Source organism: Dermacentor andersoni, chromosome 10 (assembly GCF_023375885.2).
Source record: "Dermacentor andersoni chromosome 10, qqDerAnde1_hic_scaffold, whole genome shotgun sequence".
NCBI classification, from domain to species: Eukaryota; Metazoa; Arthropoda; class Arachnida; order Ixodida; family Ixodidae; genus Dermacentor; species Dermacentor andersoni.
This window is the reverse complement of record NC_092823.1, coordinates 40,576,481-40,591,138: the sequence shown is the minus strand read 5'-3', so window position 1 is coordinate 40,591,138 and position 14,658 is coordinate 40,576,481. Positions and strand designations below refer to the sequence as shown.

Sequence of the window (14,658 nt, the reverse complement as noted above, 5' to 3'; positions counted from 1 at the left end):
ATAAAGCCACCACGCACTGCTTATATGACCAGCTGATCCCATTGATCATGCGAGCAGAGCATCGCTCTGACCACCGACGATGTGCGAGAAGGAATAGGATTGGAAAAGGCATCACTAAAAACTCTCGACCCAGATAGCTTTGATGCTCCACTTTGATTGATGTCACAGGACGTGCTTCACAATCGTCAAATTGATTTGCTAAGCTAGCAGTTGAACACAGACAGGCAATTGGACTATATACCTGGTAGTTATAAAAATATAACTTTGTAAATATGTGCATAACATTTCAGAAGATTTAATAAATTATGGTGCTTGTTTTTTGTACTTTTCTTTAAACACAAGTTTTTGATGTAAAGTAAATTTAAAAGAGCGCAAGAATGACTTAGTTAACACTGAACAGCATAAGCGCTCATGGAGTGCTTATGGTATACAGCCTTGTCCGTCTCTTCTTTAGCCTAACGACAAGTTTAGTTGAATTAATTTTTGATTCCTTCCAGTATTGAGGCCTCAATATCTCCACACTAACAGCAGATAGAACTAAAATTCTTTTTGCATCAAGAAGCTTAATGTGTACTCTATCATATGCAGCCAATGACAAATTTTCTGGGCACCTGATTTTTTCGGACATGCTCGATAATTTGGATACCTACGTGGCACCGCCACATACCCGGTAGAGCCAATGAGTAAGAATGTCTGAAATTTCAAATGCAAGAGCCCTTCGCCGTCTGATTTTCCAGACTTTTTGCCATGGCAGCTGGTCAGAAACGCCATTACTCAAAGTCACCACCACTGCCATTGTTGATATCTTGCCATCTCAAACCAGCACTCTTTCACACAAATCCGCTGGCAGCCGTAGCCACCACTGCGGCAACACTAGGCCTAGCTGCTTCGACGTTCACTACCAAGTTTCTTGCTTTTGGTGCCGTTTTCCTCATTGAAAGAATTTGCCGCTGTGAGCAATGACGCCGATTCCACCTTTGTAATCCTTGCCAATGGCTTTGAAGCTCGGAAAGCAGGACAGGTTGCATAATGCCGGTTCTCGAAAGTCAGCTTCATCTGGATACGGCAGTATTATGCAGCGAAGTGTAAGCGATGTATTGCGTTATAGCATTGAAGCATACCAAGAGTGAGAAGAGTCATGGAACACAGTCTGTATTTCTTAATTATACACGCATGCACCAGTCATTTCCTGACCTAATACGAGCACCGATATGCCTAATAAGTGTACTGGCAGGCCTGCAGAGCTATTTCGGATGTGCCTGTGGCAATTTGAGCCCTTGGACACAGTAAAAGGCATGCATTCATTGTTTTCAGACTGCCCGAATTTTCGGACGTTTTCGTGGCCCCTAGGGCGTCTGAAAAATCGGATGTTGCCTGTATTGCAAGATTTTTTTTCTTTTAATTTCACCAATTCTTTATTTTGCTACTTTATCTGCCACATGGTTGCCAGAATTTGAAGGCTATATTTAATGGCATGTAACATAGCTATTATTAGCCAAATTTTTTAAAAAATGCTTGCGAAACTTCATTCCTTACTTTTTATGCTGTCTAGCCACTATTGCCTGGGCCAATTGTTGAAACAAATTTTTTACTCAAATTGTGCCCACAAACAATGAAAGTGAAATTTTAATTATGCTGGGAACTATAAGTTCAGTGATTGAACAGCCATTTGACCTTTCGGTGCAGATCCTGACGCAGGCAAAAAACCGCTTTGGTGCAACGATAAGCACTTTTGACACAGTGTTGAACCAAAAATGTACGCGCCATATGGTCTCAGCTTTAACTGAAATAGTCAACAAGTATACCAGAGCTGGCTTTATACGTAACAGTGTGGCATTCGGGATAAAAATTAGCAATCTAGTGTCATTAATTTTTATTAGAATGTCTTTCCCTGTGCACATATACCTTTTTGACTTGAAATTTGCATTGGCACATTCATCACACTTCAAGCAAAAAAAATTAAAAATATAGAAGACTGTGGGACAAGAATGCGTAAGGAAGACGACATTAATAGGACGTCCACGAATAAATCGAAGTTAAAGTGAGGATGTCTACAGATTTCATTACTTCTAACGTACAAAGCCTCTCCTGCATAACTGAGTCACGTGGAAGCTTTAGCGTTAGTAAATAGTCAGACCCTGTCGCGCTCCTCTTCACTGTAAACAAGGACCCCATAACGGTCCCAACACGTCAATAATGTGTTCGTTTTCTTTCAACCTTAAGAGAGTGCTCGTTTTATTTTGACCACACATCACCCTCACCTGGCGAGTTTTCGTCGAACATTGGACAATATAGACACCAACTTATGTCTGCAAATTTCATAATTTTATTCAACTAACTAGTTTTATCCCATCCTCAACTGTGTTTCCCTTCCTTCGAAACTATAACAAAAAAGCTCTAACTATAACAGACTACCAGTCATCTGCCTAACTTCGTCTCTTCCTGTAGATCTCAACAAGATCCCCAGCTACTCCCGTTTGCTCTCTAATCCATACTGCTGTCATCCTGGTGCACCCGGTGAGAGCTGTCAAAGCTAGAAACAAGTTGATGCCCTACTCAGCTTCCTTGATGTTGGAGGTCTGGGACAGGAACACCATGGCCACCTCACGGTCAAATATCCTGCCCCGTTCCCAGTCCAGTGTCATGGTTTGCTCGTTAGTCAGTTTGACCTGCAGGTAAGAATAGGCACAGATGATCACTTTTCACTCAGTTTCAATAACGTTAATATGGCATGCAATAACTTCATTTATGTGCACTTTTAGTCACATAAGTGTGTAACGCACATCTTTGTGTGACGAAGCCCGATTTTGACAGTTGTGTCTCTCGGTGTATATTATGTCATCTGTGTATTTTCTTCCTCTGTTCGCTGGTTCACCTTGGACCGCAACGTGGTCTTGTGTGTATTTTCAGAACTCATTATAAGCCTTTGTGTCGTGGCCCTATATAGATGTTACAGTGTGCCTAGTACTAGTATATGTGGACTTGATTTACTCTCCTACTTAACTCCACCCTAGATTTTTTGGGGCCTGTGATGACACTTCTTACTTTTTATCATTCTTATGCGAAAAGAAGTTGCTGTCACTGTTATAGGTGAGTCTTTCTTTTTATTTTCATTCAACAAAAATAAATGCGTGAAAGCACATTGATGCCCACATTTAGTCTACGATAGCTTTCGTGTAACATTTACTATATTTATTGCAATTTAGGCCCATAGTTCTTTTTTTTCAAGTAATCATATACCAAACTCTAGGGTCGGCTTAGATTAGAGGATTTTAAATAGTGCACCAGTTTTTAATTGAACATGATAAGTACGGTGCATAGCTAGCGCCATCTAGAAAAGTCAGTATCGCATCCACTACTAGCCAAGCCAGTAGCCAACAAGTATACGGGTGACATCACCATTTTGACCTGAGTCGTATCAATGCAGGGCATGGCATTATCCTAATGGCACCAAACAGGCGATGCCACTATGCTGCCGCTTTCGAATGAAAAGTTGTGCTAGCTGCAGAGGCCCGTTCAAGCCGGGCGGTACTTCAGCATCTCAATGAGAAAAACGTCCGTCATTGGAGGGGACAATGGGAGACGCCTTTTCCGTATGCCGCAACAAGGAAATGACAGCGATAAGAAAGATAGCGACGAGGATAGCAGCTATGATAACATAGAGTGGGCTCGGTATGTTCATACTGAATAAATGATGTTTTCATTTTATGAACACTGTCATGAACACTGTCATTTTTGTTCGCCCTATGTTGGAGGTACATTTTTTTTTTCTGGCTTTGGACATTTAGGGGTCGGCTTAGAATCGAGGATGGCCTGGATTCGAGTACATACAGTAATTGTGATAACGGAGCCACAACAAAAGGGTGTTGAATTCATTCAGTTCATTCATTTACACAAAATCTTTAGGGTTCTGTTTCTTGCACTCAATCAGTAGCTACTGACCTAATAATTATGGCAAAATTCGCATTGGCTCCAGCACATGACGATTGCTTAGTTATACGCTCGTACATTACGACCACTCCCAGTTTCAACTTTAAGAAAGCACCCGTGACGTAAGAGGTACGCTTGGAAACAGCGATGATCAAGTGAGTGCGCAGACCTGTGGTGCTCGCTGGCGCACCATCTACTGTGCCATCTGTGCTCCTATTTTGCTTGCTAGATTGGCGCTAGTTTGGTGCGAAACCTGTGCATAGCTACACCATTGTAATGCTTCATTGGGCAGAAGTCCACTATGCAATATGATCCCAGCAAAAGAGAGTTTTAGTGCGCCTGCAAACATCATACAGCTTGCGGTTTACTGGGTAAGTGAAAAGGTTCACGGAAAGAACAACACTGGCAGTGACATCTAGTGATGCAGTGTCTAAGCAGACAGCATGTAAAACTAATACTGTATATTACATATTCTACCTAACTGCTGGTGTAAAGCGTTTATAGTGACATGATCGTTAACATACCATACTTTTTGATAATTCCCTTGCACAATAGCAGACTTGACAAAAAAACTTTTTTTGAATGCACTTTAGGTGGAAAAATGATCATAAGGTGTTGCCACCAGCTTTGCTAGTGCCGGCCATGGCACCGGTAACCTGGTAATCCATAAGCGGTAAGAAGTTTGCATGTATGCTCCGTGTGCGGCGAGTGCTAGTCACCCAATGCAAACAGTGCTGAAACGCCTTCCGAACGGCAAGACAAGCCAATTACAGGTTTGTTCGATTCAGAAAATTGTGCACGGCACCTCAAACGAAAAAGTGCAGGGGGTGCCGGGCTGCACCCACCCGCTGCAAGGTTCAAGGGTGCAGTGCACCGTGGCGGCACCTTGCCTTGCACGCCGTTCAATCAAGCACGGGGGTGCAGGGTGCACTGCTGCACCTCGGGGAATCGAGGGTCTAGGTGCAGTGCACCGTGAATAGGTGCAGAAGGTGCAGAGAAACTTGGCTGAATCGAATAACCTTACGTTGCAAGTCAACCAAAACTCATTACGTAATACTGTTTACAAATAGAACATATACAGATGACTTAATCGATAGGTGCTGCACTTTCAGATCTGTCGCTTGCACAAACTTCAAATTTAAATTTTGTTATCAGCTGAATGGGTTATTGACACTTTCCAGATGATACCTATGAGCTTTCAGCAATAGAATATACCATTTATTTCAAGTGAGAATTTTAGTGTCAGTGCGCCTTTAAGTATTCTGCACAAGTGATTCCTTTAGCAACTCAATTACTGATCAAGGCACATCAACACTCGAAACTTGACAAAAATCTCTACGGCTCAAGTTTCTTTTTCTGCAGCAAAACAAGTCATCAGTAAGTCCTGACCTATATCTGAAGCTGCAAGCAATACGACTAACCGGGCATTATCATGCAGTGCCAATAACCCTTTGTTGCACTAGAACCAAAACATTTAAGCACTCTTTTTACCTAGAACAGTGGCTTACCGGTACCAGATACCACCACATTCACTAATGAGCACTAGAGCATCAATATTACACTGTCATCCCGTGTTTCTATTAAAAACAAAAGGTGTGTGACACAAAACTTACACTTTCATTCATTTTAGTTTGTCAATATGCTTTCCAATTCGTGCCTTCTGTATAGCCCTTAATATTTGTGTGCTGAATTTCTTTCCTGTTTAATTTTGCAATGCGTCGCCTTTTCAGTTTGGACAGGCCAAACGCTGGTGGTGTTGTACAAATAAATGATAAAAAATAAAGGAAAACTGTGGAACACACTCAAACCTTGTCATAACGAAGCTCAAGGAAGAGCCAGAATTACTTTGTTATATCCATTATTGCATGTATTGCACTATAAGTCTCTACAGGGATTTCAAGAATTCCACTTACTTCGTCACATCCAATTTCGTTATAATGAGGTTTGAACGTACGCGAAAAAAGCAGCACAATCACACTGCACATGCAAAGAATGCAAAGAACGGTTTTTAACTTCTTGCCGCCATGCTTTGGCGAGAACGTATCAGCATAACTCAGCACTGTTTCTTTAGGTATGTTCAAGACTTCAGTGTGTCAAAGCATTACAGAAAACACATCACCACAGGATTGCCATGGCAAGATAAGCTATTTGAATTCACGATTTTTCACAGCTTCAGTTTAACTTTAAAATTTAAAGCCATCGAAGGGAGTTTCGCCGCTGTTTTCGTGCACCGCTGAAGAATGACATGCGGAGGCGTGCTCAGTATCAGTCAGCAATGCAACCTGCATCAGTGCCGAAATTTCTCTGTGGAACGTAATTATCAAGGGTTACAAAATAGAAGTTGCCTTGCATATACCTCCAACGAATAGATAACACCTTCTTTGTGTGGTTTTTTTCAGCCGGCAAACCTTAATTTTTGTTTATTGCATCTTGTTTTGCCGGCTCCACATTGGATGTTAGCTAGCAGCCTGTATAGCCGTGGCGACAAAGAGCAGCCACTAACGTCGTCTCCGTGGGAGCAGCCGTATGACCAAGGCTTAAGTGAAAATAAGCACAGGCATCGTCAGTGACGAACCATCACTAACAGGAGTCAGCAAACAGACAATTAGTGGTTCCAACACACAGTACGAGAATGTGGTCATACGACTTCGCTTTGGTGTATCACTTGCTCAGACTGGCACACATGTGGCAAAGCATCCTTTTCATTTCTGAAACTTTTTCTTTAAAGACCTGCACGAGCTGTTGGGGAAAGTGAGCAAGCAATGCTCACCTGCACACTGAGGAACCAGTAGGGTTCAGGCTTGAACGACTGTATCTTGTCATGCCGGTCCACACAAAAGCCAAGCGTCGGTGTCTGGCATGGGCCAAACGACACGCAAGCGCTGTCCAGGTTTCCATACTTCCCCTGCAATTAGGAATATATTAGTACAGTCAAATGTCTCTGCAATGAAGTGACCTGCACAACGAGGGAATAATTCTGTCCCGGATATACTGTGAGCTGTGTGATGCATGACCTTTACATACAACAAAGCGACCTGCACAACAATTGATTTAAGTGGCCCCAATCACTTCATTGTAAAGGTGTTTCACTGTATATTGAATTAATGCAAAACGCAAACTAGAGATCGTTCTATGCTCTCGGATTTATGCCTGCCAGCCTGTGAACTTTAACATTCACAAAATCATAAGGACACATGCACACTCCTTCTGTGGGATACATAAGTAGTTTATTAATGGTAATACCAATGGTAATACCCAATGGTAATTTACCTTTAGATGGAACACACAAGCAGCAGTAAACTTAGAACAGTAAAGACAAGACTTAGAATAGTAGACAATGTTTTTAGATAACAGTTACATTCCAGCGACTTAGCTGCTGCTGATTTTGCCTGCTCCAGGGACTCATCTCAATAAACTTGCTTGAAGCAGGCACCTCTCTGATATATGCCATTTTGAACTGCCACGAGGGGGTGGCACAAGTATGTTCACCGCTTTTGCTTTTTGTGCATCTTGCTTTTCTTTTTTTTTTTTGCCTGCAACAAACGCAACTGACAGCTATCTTGGACGTCGTGCTTTGCCTGGCACTACAGCCTGTTTAAGTCAGAGGCCTGTACATGGATGTCACTACACTCCTGGAATGAGTAGGGCCAGTAGAGTGTTGGAACAGATGGCACCTGTGAATTTTCTAATACACAGATCCATAAGAATGGATCAAACAGCATTCTCTTTTACGAAATAATGCAACTAATGTTATTCATTGTTCATGGCTGACTAAATTTACCAATTACAAACTGGCCGGGCTATGTCAGGGTAGCCAGTGCTGTATGTTCACAGCAGCAGCACCAGTCCTGTTCCAAGTTTACAACAAAGCTCCCCACTCAGTAAATGTATAGCTTCGGACAACTCACAGCACTAATCAATCCCTTTAGCTCAACTTAACATATACCTTTGGCGTACCTCTAAGATTGTCTAATGGCAATCGTTAAACGGAAAAGATCACACTGAGCCAAAACAGGCATCCTAAAATTTGTGGGAGCTCATAAGTGCCAACAGGCCAAACCAACACCAAAACGTATCCTTGTGCCACAGCCTACAAACGAAGCGGTCAGATATTCCTTTGACAACTGACAGCTAAAAAAATAAAAGTTTCTAAAGGTGATTAGAAGCTTGAAATCTCAATTTTAAACCAGACTGCACTAGAATATGCAGTTGAACCTCACAATAATGAAATCGGCGGGCAACACGAAAAAATTCGCTTCCGCAATAATTTCGTTGTTCCGAAGAGAGATAGCACAGATACGTAATGCGTCACAGAACGAAACTTTGTCAAAATTCCATTAGCCAAGTTTGGCGCACTTGCGAGGATATAGAACCGCACTGCTGATAGTACAAAGTGCTTCGCATGTGTCAATCAGCACTGGGCAGCACTGCCGTGGAGCAGTATTCTCATTCAATCGCTCTCGGAGATACAATCACTTTTGCGAGATTTTGAGCAACTCGACACCGGACGCAGTGCTCCAGACATGCAGCAGCATTTGTCCAGCGCATGCTGTCGCCCGTAGGCGCTGACACGTCCGGTGTTGAGCTCAAAAGTGATTGTATCTGGTACACCCGGATGCAATCGATCAAGGTTACGGCCTGTTTGCTCGAGTCTACGTTTAGCGCCGAATCTGCACACAATGCCTGTTGGGTGGAACCAAAATCGGCATTCTTGAAGCAAGGAATGTGTACTTCCAGACGATCGCTCAATCATGGCGAGATGCATGGCACTCCATGCTGCAACCACCATCTCAAGCGCCATAAATAATTCCATGTCGGTGCGACGTGGATTTCCTTGTTCTTGCTGCATTTTTCTTGCTAAGGCACACATTACGCACTGCACTTGGTGAACAAAACCCGTTGCCACATGTTGGTAGCAACATGCTGCTCCTCCAAACGGGCGATCAACAAACAAGATGGCGGCCATGATATGTTTCTGGCGCGATTGCTTCCGGTGCTGGGTTGTTTTTGTAAACCAAAATGGCGGCGCCCATGCAAGTGTAATGTGGTGGCATTTTATGAAATTTTAGTGAAAAGCAATCGCATTTGAGCACATTTTGGAGCCTGCTAGCCTTGTACGAGTAGGTAATAAGCGGGGTTACATTCCGGCAAATTTCGTTGATTCAGGATTGTAGTACAGCGACATTTCGTTGTCAAGAGGAACCAAATTCATTGAATCCTATGGGCGATTGCCAGAGATACGAAAATATTTAATTGTCACAATAATTTCGTACTCGCAGGTTTTGACTGTATACTACAACAGCAAAATCCGTTCAATGAGTTGGTACTTTGATGCCATAGTAGATGGCCGTAGCACATGCGTGACTGTTATCTGTGTGTTTAGAACATCTAGCTCAATCTAACAGGGTGCATTATAATAATTTCCTTGATATCTGACAAAAGATGTAAATCTTCGGCTATAAAATAATAATCATAATAAAGTGTTTTAGTGCTACTATATGGCAATGGTAACCAGTGTATGTACAGTGCTCACGGAATGAAACATGTCAATTTAGGGCTAACTAATGCGCATACTTTCGTTTCTACCCGCTGCAGTTAATATCACATGGACGTAATTTCGGAGCTTACATTTAGGTCGGAGTCCACGTCACCGTTGGTGACCAGATTCCTATTGACATGACATGGTCCTTTCGAATACTTTGCACATATGCAGGGCTCTACTAAATGCTCCCTGTCACGTTTCATTTTGTGAGCACTGTACCTCAATGCAAATATTGACACAATAAACTATTACAATTCATAGTTCCCATTTGAAGTAGTCACTTAGCGCAATAAAGACACGGAAACAAGAAAGGCGGACAAGGACAAGCGCTACTCGCAACTGTTTAATGGAAGATGGGTAGTACATATATAGCCTCTTGTCACACATGTGCCCACCAATCAGAAGAAAAACACGTACATGCACATCAAAGGCAGTTGCACAAGAAGTTAAATTCGGCATCTAGTAATGTGATAGAAGGCTCACTTACACACCTATCTCTATTCTTCTTGTTTCCATGTCTTTATCGCGCTAAGTTACTACTTCAAATATGGACGACCAACTAGCCCAACAGTCAACTCTTCTAGAACACATAGTTCCTAGGTCAAGATTAGTTAACAATCGATACGGCAGAATGAAGAACTTATGTTACTACACATAATACGCACATGAAACACTAACATTAAAATATTTATCTGCAGCCCTTTTAAACAATGAGTATAGTAGGGTGCGTTTACCTGGAAATATTTCGTCTGGAAACGAGTGAATGCACAGCCAATGCGAAGATCCAGCTCCTGTCGAGCATCCACGGACCTGGCTTCATTTTCATTGGGCTCCACCAGCTGGTTCATGGCCGCTTTGATGTCCTTCTCGGTAATGGCACTGAACCGAGCTCGGAAAATGTACTGCAAAACGAGCGCACACAAAGATTACACTCCCACGCCAAGTGCAAATCCTCATACACCGGGCACAAGCTAATGCCACCTGCGCTGTGGATGTACTGGCAAAATGGAAGCACTTTCGGAAATGCTCCTTTGACGGTGTTCCCGTAGACGGCATTGCTCACACCATGTGTGGGTACTGTTCTATGGACAGCCGCCCGGATACTGGCCTTTGCCCTGGGAGTGTTCGGGTCCCGGCAGAATTTGGATTCAATGCAAACCCAAGACTGTGTGGACTCTCAACAGATTGCTACACCCTGCAGGCAACACATGCGGTACTCTAATTGTGCTGCGGAACCTTGCTGAAGAAACTGGCCTGTGTGGCTAATATTATTATTTATTCACCCTTCCCTTCCTTCCCTTCACCCCACTAAGGCTTCGAGCCATTCTGTAGGATTAAAGAACTATGCACCCACCCGAGATTCCACTTGGTAGAACACTTGAAGTTAACCTTACGGTGACCCTTATTTCAGTTTAACCCAATCTGAAGCTGGTTTTGTTTCAGATCACTAGCAGCTGAAATTAAAGAGATTTTTTACACACCCAACAGCCTCCCCAGTCTTGAGTGACACTTCAACCACAAATTTTCTGTCTTGAAAATACAAAGATTGACTTAAATAACCAAAGATAACCAAATATTAACTTAGATACCAGGCAGTTGAAAACACAGGCAACATTGTATGACTGTGTTCAAAATGCTGCTCACAATTTTCTGCAACGTAAACAACAACCATTATTTCAAGTAAACTCATTAACTGCACAAACAACCCGACTTCAAGGTTTTCGAAAGCCAGACCTGATTATGTACAACAGTTCTCGGTTAATTTCATTGTCAAAAGAATGCAGTTGTTTGACCAACACCAATAACAACAAAAAAATCTTTTTTGCATGGTCAGGAGAGGCTAGCTCCAGGTGTTCATGCACCAAAATATATTTCAGAAATCTTTTTCATACTAACGTAAAAAGAAAAATGTTTCTAACTCTCCTTCTTCCTGTTTCTTAAACATTAATAAGTGCCCATATATTAAAAGTCCTATACAAATTCCTGGTGATCTGTCACGCAGATTTACATAACTGAGGCATACCTGTTGATTGTATGATGCTGGCTTTCTTAGAAATGGCTTGACGATGTTGATGACTTCGAAGCAGATGTTCTCACCTTCCTTGTCACAATCAAGCCACAGCACCAAGTAGTCGCAGCCCTGAGCCTACAACACGAGTTAAAGCAACAAGCACCTGAATCATCCTCCCCTTCAGCAACCTAACGGCGGGCCCTTGTAGCAGAATTTATTTCCAACTTACTTCTTTTTCAAGAAATCTTGGCAGCTGCAGTTTTGGGTTTGCTTCTTTCTTCTCCGTGGGTGCGCTGAAGAGTTCAGCCTACAAAGGAACACAGCACACATATAAGGCATGCAATAAAGCAAGGAAAAGTTCAGTCTGTAGTATAGCACAAAAAAGGCGCACCGTCATCACTAGCCATATTTCTCCGTGTATAAATGTTAGCAACCACAGCAATCCCTTACGACTTATGTGACGGTTGCTTTGATTAAGCACTACTTATATCAGACTGAATTTTTCAAACTAGTAACTTCGATTATCCACATTTTTATCTTAATGACTGAGCGAAGCAGAAAACATTGGCCATGTCAATTTTTTTTTTATGTGGTCAGTAATCATACATGATCCCTGTAATGCCTAGTGTATCGTATGTGCCATGCTGAGTTTGATGCTACAAATGATGATTGAAGCGTGGGAAACTTGATACGAAGCACATAGTTGTGTTTCTTATATGCTGGAGTGAAGTTTCAGCACTGAGGCCTCGAGCCATCTTGTGAGATTAAAGATATGTCCACCCATCCGAGATTCCACTTAGTTAACCTTAAGGTGACCCTTCTTTAGTTTCACTAAATCAGAAACTGAAATCAGTTTCAGATCACCAGCAGCTAAAATTAAAGCGCCATGACATCACGACAGTCACCTTCTGGAAAGCGATACCGAAACTGGCTGTAAAAGAGCTATTATAATACTTTAGGGCACTCTCATACTTGCCATCATATATGTTTTAAGGATTAGAGGTCCAGGACCTTCATGTAACGCCAAAAAATAATTACTAATTACTTAATTAGAACAGCAATTAAGTTATAACCGAGAAAAAAGGTTATTCGCTGTTGTTTTTCTACAAATGTCAACAATTTGTTTCAATGTTCCTTGATGTGTAACTATGTTTGCGCATTACAGGGTTAATGGCGCATTCCCATTTGCAACAACCTTAAACGGGTCAACAAAGACAAATTCGGGCTGCCGATCCTCCTCAGACCATACATAAGAATACTCCTGTGAAGCACGCTTTCAAAGGGCGCTCAAACCGAAAACAATTTAAATCTGTGAGACCCACTGGCTTCCTTCTGCGAGCTTGAGCATAGGATCCAATCGCGATCCAAAAATTCGATCCCTTTCGGGCACGATCGCGATCGAAATTGCCTCTGTGACAGTGCGGCATTTTATTTTCACCTGTGGGCAGTGTTGTCAGAATTAGTGATCATATGCTGCTTACAGAAGGCGAAGCCACACAAACGTGCTTCCAAACTCCTCATATTTATTTACTAATTCATTCATTCATTCTCGACTTCGTTCAAACCAGGCATCACATCGTTAAATCGCAACAGGTACGACTCATTTACTTGGCAAAGTCTGACAAGTTAGCAGCGACCGCGTATCCGCCCCTGGTAAAGCAAAATCAAGGTAATAATAATAAAAGCGACTCACAGGGTCCACTCGATCCCAACTGTTGTACTTGCTGTGGAAGTCCGTTGTCATTACATGACCGCAGACCGATGTCATCTTGAAACGTGCCGGCTCGTTGTAGAACTTGCCGACGTACTCGTAGACGGTGCAGGCACTGCTTATGCCTTTTCTAGGCTTCATGTTGCCGTTAGATAGGATGGCTGCCAGCGATTGAGCCAGCGCTGGCTTCTCCGCAACCATGAGAACGTTCTTCATGGTGAATAACTAGTGAGATTCCTTCAAGACCCAAGCCTTCACGACAGCGACATCTTGGATTTGATGCGGATGGATGGAGTAGTGTTTCAAAGACGCGCCGCCAGGGGGCCAAAGTGTTGCTAGGAAACATGTAGAGAAATGAATACAAAAGCCGTTAAACTAGATAGATCAGTACATATGATTGTTGGAAGTTTATGGAGGAAGGGAGTGGGAATGAAATGTTCATACAAGACCTGACGAGTAAGTGTTCTATCAAATGTTCACTTTTCGCCACGGCGGTAGCAATCCAATGGGGTCGGATTGCTCAAAACGCTTGTCTACCGAGCAGTGGCGTAGCAACGGGGGGGCCCGGGTGCAAGGGGTCAGCGGGGGGGGAGGTGTCATATGTGTCTGAAGACACCCGGAAATTGTTGAGATCCTCGACTACAACAGGGTGGGGGGAGGAGGGGTGACAGAAGACCCCTGGGCCCTGGGTGCAAGACGACCTAGCTACGCCACTGCTACCGAGCCTTGAGTAAATGTTAAAAATCCCCAAAGGAACGCTAACAGTACATTTTTACTATTAATCTTTGTGTTAAAGGAAGGTCTTAGAACTCTAAACCATGTCTAAACTCTAAAAGAAATAGCGACAAGTCGCAAACTGCTGTAAATAATTCGATATAGTAGCTTTTCTAAAATCAGCTTTGTTTTTGTTTTCCACTACATTACTGCATGCCTGATGTCATGGCGCAGTATGTGGTCACATGGGAGCTGGACATAGCGACAATTTGACACTAGCTCTGGTTTTTCTGTCGCCTTGTATGTTGCTACTTTCTATCATCTCTACTTCTACCCGTGAAGAGGGCTGATGTAGAAAGCGAAACCGAAACTGGTTATAAAAAAGCGGTTTTGTTCCTCTAGAGGGTACTGTATTGTGACATCATGACGCAAAAGGTTATTACGATGAAACAGGACGTTTGGCGCTCTCTCAGGCTTGCCCAGTCGCCTCAAATTCTGCTCCTCGTGAGGGCCGATTGCGTATCCTGCTCTCACGTGATAACTTACTGCGTCATGACATCACGGCAGTCATCGCCTGGGAAACGATACCGAAACTGGCTGTAGAAGAGCTACTGTATTAAATTATTTAGGTTGCTCTGATGCCTGCCATCATATTATGTTTTAAAGGTTTAGAGGTCTAGGACCTTCATATAATGCAAAAAAGCGAAAATGAAACATTTATAACGCTCCACCCATTTTCCCCAAATTTGA

The 14,658-nt window shown here is 42.7% G+C and overlaps 1 protein-coding gene across 1 annotated transcript in view; it reads right to left on the bottom strand.

Moving 5' to 3' along the window:
- Window positions 1-13,502, bottom strand: part of Top3beta (DNA topoisomerase 3-beta) — a 44,587-nt gene extending 31,085 nt beyond the window's left edge. Inside the window, exons 1-6 of the mRNA XM_050168911.3 lie at window positions 13,177-13,502; window positions 11,713-11,790; window positions 11,496-11,618; window positions 10,207-10,374; window positions 6,701-6,835; window positions 2,557-2,669 (exon numbers count right to left, since the gene is read on the bottom strand). Coding sequence (XP_050024868.1) covers window positions 2,557-2,669; window positions 6,701-6,835; window positions 10,207-10,374; window positions 11,496-11,618; window positions 11,713-11,790; window positions 13,177-13,410 — 851 coding nt within the window. The 5' untranslated portion in view covers window positions 13,411-13,502. The remainder of the gene's footprint in view (window positions 1-2,556; window positions 2,670-6,700; window positions 6,836-10,206; window positions 10,375-11,495; window positions 11,619-11,712; window positions 11,791-13,176) is intronic.
- Between the last annotated feature and the right edge of the window lie 1,156 nt (window positions 13,503-14,658).